General features: G+C 39.6%; 1 protein-coding gene across 2 annotated transcripts in view; it reads right to left on the bottom strand.

Moving 5' to 3' along the window:
• Positions 1–2,506: 2,506 nt before the first annotated feature.
• The window catches only part of LOC100944131 (ubiquitin-conjugating enzyme E2 E2), a 385,813-nt gene continuing 380,095 nt past the window's right edge, over positions 2,507–8,224 (bottom strand). For both annotated transcript variants that reach the window (XM_012806185.2, XM_023513730.1), the window contains exon 6: positions 2,507–3,429. In XM_012806185.2, the coding sequence (XP_012661639.1) occupies positions 3,332–3,429 (98 nt within the window). In that variant the 3' untranslated portion in view covers positions 2,507–3,331. The remainder of the gene's footprint in view (positions 3,430–8,224) is intronic.

Below are 8,224 nucleotides of genomic sequence, written 5' to 3'. Positions count from 1 at the left end.
ATGCCAATTTAAGTTTACAGTGTGATCTATAATTTAAAAAAGGTATATGTGACTTTGTAATTGACAGCAAAGGCTCCAGCGTCACACACTTGAGCGGGACTCGTGCATTGGCACCTTGTTAGCTTGGGTGACTGCGGGTCACTTACACCCTTAGATGACTTACTGTAGTAATAAGTACTTCCTTCCTTCCCTCTTCCTAACCCAGTATTCCATGATGAACTATGTGAAGATAAGTGTAGTTTGTAATTGTGGGATGAGAAATAATTGACGACTTGTGTAATTTCCATCAATGGATTTCTATAGAAGAGGAGATAAAGGATGTTCTGTTTATTTGCAGCTTTATGACAAATTAAGACCACAACCTTTTGAATGACTTAAGACCATAGATAACAATCTCCAACAACTTTCTCAATAACCGATAGTTTTGCCTCAGTGGAAAATCTGCCAACATTTTATCTAATACAGCTACAAAGTAGTGTATAAATGGTGTAGAAAGCTTAGTAGTATTAGGGTACAAAATCACTCCCCAATCTTAAAACGTTATTCCTATAATTTAATCAAAACTGTTGTATCTTTCTGTGTGCTAAACTACTGGTAAATCTTCTTCTTTTACGCACTTTTAAAAACGTACCGAAATTACATTTTCCGTACATACTGAAACAACGTGCCTGTTGCGATTACAGATTTCAAGTAAAATTAAAATGTTATCTGGAACTCAGTATTAGGCTCTAGTAAGACTTTGTTGGTCTCTCTGGAGTTTCTCTCGTTTTTACATTTTGAGGGAAGGGTATATTTGTTTGTCACAAAGTATTTGGAATTCATAAAGATGGGGAGAGAAGTGCTGCAGGCCCTTCATATCACGGATTGGCACAAAAGCTGGAAATGACTCACAGGGAAGCAAATACAGATCAGTGACAGAACTTCCTACTAGAGTTGGAGTCTCTGGCTCCTAAATATTATAATATACACTTTTAAATGATCTGACATACAAGCAGACATGAAGTGTGGACTGAAGTATATTTAGCATGTTACTTAAAATTATGTCTCCAATGGTGTTAACATCTTAAAAGAAAAAAAAACAAGTGTATTAAGATAATTCATTTACAATGGTTCAATGCTTTTAGGGCTGAAAAATCTAAAGTACTAAAGTAGAGATAAAGACCTTTGTGGAGAGAAAGTCTGTGGACAATAAAACATTCTGGTTAATTTTCTAAAGAGTAGTGTTTATTATATTAATTAAATTTACACTGAAGAAAGGGAATAAACACAGTTATCTGACTTCCTCCACTTCCCAATCTGTGGTGTCTATATTAGGGATGGGCAAACTATAATCCATAGGCCAAATCCTGTGCCTATTTGGGTAAACAAAGTTTTTCTTGGGGCACAGTTCTGCCAATTAATGTACCTACTGTCTGTGATTCCTTTTGCTATAACCACAGAGTTGAAACGTTGCAACAGAGACTATATATACACTGTTCTAGAATACGAGAAACTTTTTAAATAAAATGAATGGTAAGATCATTACTAAAAGGAAAAAGATATTCCTAAGTACTTTAGGTTTAAAAGTAGCACTTTCAATATTCAAACATATTTTCTTTAGTGTTTCTTTTTAACAATTTAAAGACAATAAAACTCTATCAATATTCAAAAAGATGAAATACTTAGAAATGAATAATACTTATAAATTCTAATATTTAGCAGTAGAGACACTAATGAATCTTTAATAAGACTCAGCAGTATGGTGGGTCTGTAACTGTATTTAGTGGAGCAGTGGTTTCCAGGCTGCCTTGTAACACCAACAACCCTGATCATCGGTCAGCAAACTGGGTGTTTTACAGACTACACCACCCACACATTTCCTGCCTCCTGTAGCTGTGCACGAAAGTAGCCTTTTAAGTTCAAGTCAGACAGACATACCCTTGTCAACGAATGTGTTGACCATGACTGATGAAGCTGAGGTTAACTCTGTTCACTAAAATTATGAAGACAAAACTGAACCAAGGCTTGAACGCAATCACTACAACAATTTTATTATTTATTGATTTTTTGCAGTTTTTGGCTGGGGGCTGAGTTTGAACCCACCACCTCTGGCATACGGGGCCGGTGCCCTACTCCTTTGAGCCACAGGTGCTGCTCACTACAACAATTTTAAAGAGGAAAAAGAAGAGAAAAATAAACTCAAAAGTGGTTGAACACAAATGAACACTTTGACAAGGTGGCTATTTTTGGAGCCAGATGTTTTAATTGGTGAATAAAGAAGGCTGTAAACAGAAACCGTGTCTAGCCGATATATATAAAATGATAGCGATCTGGTAAAACAACAGTAAGATCACCAGGCTACTGATAGCTGGAAAAATTCCACATGCTAAGCAACTCGACTATAAAGAAATATCAGGGGTATGAGACGAAAAATACACTCGAACCTGTAATTGAATTAGACAAGCCTCACTGCATGTACGGCTATGTGGGTCACCAGGACACAAAACAAACGCCAGATTACCAGAAGTGCAGTTATCAGCCACAGTGATTTATTGAGTGCTTTGATAATAATACAAGTGTACATCAACTGATCCACAGTCAAAAGTGGCAGGTCCCTAAGAAATTTACAAGCACTTTAAGTAAATCAAAATACATATTATTTTGTTCAATCCAACAGTCTTCTGCAAAGGGGGACAGAAGGCTAGTGATAAACAGAGTCTCAGTAATGCACAGTGATTCTGATTGAAGCTTTTATACAAAAACTTGTTCCCAGTAGCATGCACCCACCAATAAAGACTTCAGTACAAAAAATTAACCCTAGCACTACATTTAAGTAGAAACGAGATATAACTCTGAATCTGTATTTTCCCAAAGACCACATAAAAGAAAAAAAATCAAAATAAAACAAACAACAAAAAACAAAACCACACAGTAATATAAAGCTTTGTGAGAAAGCTCTTACTATTACAGATCCAACATTGTTTGCACTGAAAACAAAAGTTCCCATCCACGTTGAGGTGGGGAAAAAAAATCCCAAATCTTTCAAGTTAACAGAAACCAAAAAGGGAATACAATGAGAAAAGAGAGAGAGATGTGGGGAGAGGGAGGGAGGGGAAAGAGAGAGAAAAAGGTAGAGAGAGAGAGAGGGAGAGGGAGGGAGAGAGGAAGAGAGAGAGAGAGGGAGGGAAGCAGCAGTGGGAAGGAGGGATAGATGACATTACCATCACAAAATGGTTCCAAATTTAATAAAAATAGGATAATAAGAACCAAGGTCTGGAGGGGTGGGCAGGGCTATTGATGCACTTGGTGAATGTGCTTGCACAGGTCCGGCACGGGCGCGGGCAGCAGGCCCCTATGTGGCGTACCGCTTGGTCCACTGTCTGGCCATCCGGTCGTGCTCCGCTCTGTTGGTCATGTACTGCGTGGCAATGCTGCCCACCAGAGGGTCAGCTGCAAGGGAAGCAGAGGCAGGAATCAGTAAATAGCAGGATCTCTGCTTCTTTCTACATGAGGAAAGGAGTGTTCAGGAAGCTGACTTTCATTCAAGGAGTCGGAGGGGAGGTGAGAAACTTCTGTTCGAACCTGGGCCACCATCACTATAGCAGAGCCAATGACACGCTGCTGACATTTCACCAGCTGCCCAGAATCATCAGTATGTGGTTTACTAATACCTCTTGTCATTTTTCTTGACAAGTCTTATTCTCTCTCCTGCCCCCACCACACACTTCTCACCCTACTCCCCTGGTCTCTAAGTAGACATCTCCCTGAGAAAATGCAGGTGGGTGTGGGTGAGGGACTCCAGGGTCCCTCGTGAGCTCTCTGGGAAGAGGTTCAGATGGCCTGGGCAATTCCTTACTCCTGGCCAGCAGCACAGGCTGGGCACCAGTGCTCCTCATTACCTGCTCTGAAGGGACACCAGGACCTCAGATGAATAGTCATGTGGTAGCTATCAGATCAAATGAAAGAGGGGAGAGAAGGTCTACTTCCACAACTCTGGGAACACCAAAATCTACATAGCTCAGTATTACAAAAATAGCAACAGATGCTAGTAACGGCTAAGACTCACCACGATGACTAACACTTGAACATATTAACAACAGATCTCTGCGGGAGCTGACACACAGTGAAACTGGAATGTGAGTCACTTGCCCACCACAGAAACAGGACGGAGCTCCTCTAAGCCCTCTTGGAGCCAAGTCACCCTCCTAATGATGGGGTGCTAGGAGATACCTCTCTACCCACGTGGATAGCATGAACGTCTGACGGGGAAAAAAATTAAAGCAATTAAAAAAAAGTAACTTAGGTTCCTAGAGATCCCAGACTGCACTCCTTTCCCTCCAACTCTCTAAATTCACTCTTCCCCTGATTTTCACTACCCCTATTTTTGGTGTTGAGAATTTCAGTATAGGTAAAAAGACAGGTAAAAAGGAACCAAAGGGAAAATGAAAAACATTGGCAGGGCGGCGCCCATAGCTCAGTGGGTAGGACACCAGCCACATACACCCAGATTGGTGGGTTCAAACCTGGCCCGGGTCAGCTAAACAACGACAACTGCAACCAAAAATAGCCAGGTGTTGTGTGGGCACCTATAGTCCCAGCTACTTGGGAGGCTGAGGCAATTAAACCCAAGATTTGGAGGTTGTTGTGAGCTGTGATGCCATGGCACTCTCCTGAGGGCGACACAGTGAGACTGTCTCAAAAAAGAGAGAGAGAGAAAAAAGAAAAACCTTGGCAAAAGCTGTTGTTTAATATGAAAAAAAAAAAAAGGTAGGGAGTATTTAAGTGTGTCTGTGGTTCAGGTCTGTGACAACCTGTAACTTGGGAAGATTCTGGGACTCTTACCTTGTAAGATACTCATGGTCTGACCTTCTCAGTATGAAAGGTATAACAGAAACATTACCTTTGAATCGATCTGTTGAGGCAGATAACAAAGCCTTTGAAAGCCTGTTCAACAAGGCCTTGCTTAAGTTTTCTTGAAATTGTGCTGAGCTTATTATTCTAGGGAGAATAATTTACTTATATCACATACAATTAATACACTTCCTGATACTATGAAGTGTGTTCAGAACTTCTGCCTTTCTGTCTACTCTTCGTGATTCTTAGTCATTTTCCTAAATGCTGAAACTAAAACTCTACTATTAAAATCAGCCCAGCCAAGATTCATTTATTTTTATTTTGAGTCAAGAGTCTCCCTTTGTTGCCCTTGGTAGAGTGCCTTGGCGTCATAGCTCACAGCAACCTCCAACTCTTGGGCTCAGGTGATTCTCTTGCCTCAGCCTCCCAAGTAGCTGGGACTATAGGTGCTCCCCACAATGCCTGGCTATTTTTAGAGACGGGGGTCTGGTTCTGGCTCAGGCTGGTCTTGAACCTGTGAGCTCAGGCAATCCACCCACCTTGGCCTCCCAGAGTGCTATGATTACAGGCATGAGTCACCAAGCCCAGCCTCCAGCCAAGATTCAAAAAAATTTAAACCAGTAATACCAAGTGTAGATATACAAAAAACCTGAGTATTGACCAAGATACTTTTTAAAATACGTGATCTTTCAGTTAAGACTAAGTCATGACCTTAATTGAAATCTGAGCCACATTTCTCCACTTTTGAAAAGAATGATCTTGTTTCAATTCCTAGCAGTCCAGAATGCAAAGACTAGGGTGAAATTTGGGCATTCTCAGTAGCTTAAGTCTACATCACTCAAGACAAGAGCTTAATTAAATACAAGTTCTATCAGTGAAACACACTCAACAGTCTAAGTTATTGATTGAGGTAAGAATTTCTGTCAGAAGGAGGACTGGCGACATTAAAGTGTTCTACTCAAATAGCGTCCTCAGTGTGTACACGCTGGGAAGACAGGCCTGTCATTTTAGCTCAAAGTATGTAGAGGGAGACAAATGAAGGATAAAGACAACAGGAAGCTGCAGGGCGGGGCAAAGTGTTCCATCGCTGTTAACAGTGTTTCAGTGGGGACAGAAGGGGAAACAATGTCAAACAAGGGCTGATAACACCGTTAGCATGGATGATACAAAAATTCTTTTGAATGCTTAAACCACATTTTATTTCCTTCAGGGTTCTTTTACCTTTTCAAAGTTGATTTTATTGAAAACAATAATTAATAGTAACTTTAAAAATCATCTCAGAAAGGCCGGGTGTGGTGGCTCATGCCTGTAATCCTAGCAACTATGGGAGGCTGAGGTGTGTAGATTGCCTGAGCTCACAGGTTTGAGACCAGCCTGAGCCAGGGCAAGATCTTGTCTCTAGCAAATAGTCAGGCATTGTGGCAGGCGCCTGTAGTTCCAGCAACTGGGGGGCTGAGGCAAGAGAATCACTTGAGCCCAAGAGTTTGAGGTTACTGTGAGCTGTGACTCCATAGCACTCTACCAAGGGTGACAAAGTGAGACTGTCTCAAAACCAAACCAAAGCAAACCAAACCCCACCTCGGACAATACATAACACAGCTGAAAGTAAAGACCGTCTGTAAATCCATTCAGAGAAAACTGTTAACATTTTGATGTATTTATTCCTGTATTTTCTAAACATAAGATTTTTAAAAAAGGGTTTACTTTATAGTCTGCTTTTGTAATCTTAAAAAAAGAAAATCACTATCTGGAAAATAACTTTTTATATTAATAATTATAGATCTACTTCATCATTTTTAATGTTTACCTGAATTAAAAACAAAGTTTGTTTACAGATATTTGGGTTCAACGTTTGCTTTATACACATTGCTGTAAGGAACATTACTGTACATGCATCTTTGTAAAGTTATGCAAATTTTAAATTTGTTTAAAGTATAAAATCAAGGAATTAAAAAATGTAAAATGAGGGAATTTTTAAAGTCATGTGTTATTAACCAAATAGCTGTTAATGTTAAAAGGGTTTGATGAGTAAAACAAAGAATTGCCAGTAACTGAACTGAAACTATCCAATATACATGTGGCCAGTGACTAGCACAGGGAATTTAATGGCACAAAATATTCTTTTTGTAGTGTCTTTATATTGTGATCCTAAGTAAGGTGGGAATCTTCCTATAGGGTTTCATTATTTCATGGATTCACATATACCAAGGATGAAATAACAGTCTTTAAACATAAATTACCCTATTTTTCCAATCATTTCCTTCTGAAAAAGAAGTAGTATCTCCTATCATTTTGGGTTTCTATATTGTTACTACTTTCACAAATCTTTATTAATCTTTGAGACTATTATCTATCAGTTTTCACAAAAGAAAAGTCACAAGATTAATCAGTGGATAAGTAAATCAAAGTCTACATTTTCCGCCTTTTTTCAATGATTTTTTTTTTTTTTTTTTTTTTGCAGTTTTTGGCCAGGGTCAGGTTTGAACTTGCCACATCTGGTATATGGGGCCGGCGCCTTACTCCTTTGAGCTATAGGCACCGCCTGATTTTAATTTTTAAAAAGAAAAGCATATCCAGATTTATACAGAACAGGGTCAGATGACTTTAAGCACTAATTTTCTCAATACCAGTGTGCCATGTATGAGAGGTTCCCTAAAACTTTTAACACACAGGTTCTAAAGGGTGGTCAAGAGAAAATCAAAGAAGTGGGAATTGGGTATACAATGCTTTCCTCTAAGACCACACTACCTCATCTATTTAATGAAAATCATGTCATTTTTCCAGCCTAAGCCAAGAGTGAGACCCTACGTCTACAAAAAATAAGAGTTTTTTGCAGGTGGTGTGGCCCATGCCTGTAGTCTCAGCTGATCAGGAGGCTGAGGCAGGTTTGCTTGAGCCCATGAGTTTGAGGTTGTTGTTAGCTATGATGATGGCACTGTACTCTAGACACCCAGGGCGACAAAGTGAGACTCTGTCTCAAAAACAAAACCAAAAAACAACTGAAAACAAACAAAAAACCCCCAAACCAAACAAAAAACCCATGTCATTTTTGTTAATATACTACTAGTCACAAAATACTAACCTGAATGAAAAGTGTAAGCCTGTAGGATCACCGATGATGAGCAACACAACTTCTTAGCCATCTCAACTCCCCCATCCCTCCTCCACCTCCCTATACAGTTTCAAGAGCAAAAACATGATGTTCAGTAAATACGTGTGGATTGAATACCAATCACCGTTATTTGCAAGGGAGTAAAAAAAATCATACTACATGCTCCACCTCCTCCCTCTTTTATTTCTTTTTCTTTTTTTTTTTTTTTTGAGACAGAGCCTCAAGCTGTCCCCCTGGGTAGAGTGCCATGGCATTACAGCTCACAGCAACCTCCAACTC

Source organism: Otolemur garnettii, unplaced genomic scaffold, assembly GCF_000181295.1.
Source record: "Otolemur garnettii isolate 467f Iridium unplaced genomic scaffold, OtoGar3 scaffold00002, whole genome shotgun sequence".
In the NCBI taxonomy this organism is placed as follows: Eukaryota; Metazoa; Chordata; class Mammalia; order Primates; family Galagidae; genus Otolemur; species Otolemur garnettii.
This window is presented reverse-complemented; position numbering and strand designations above follow the sequence as displayed.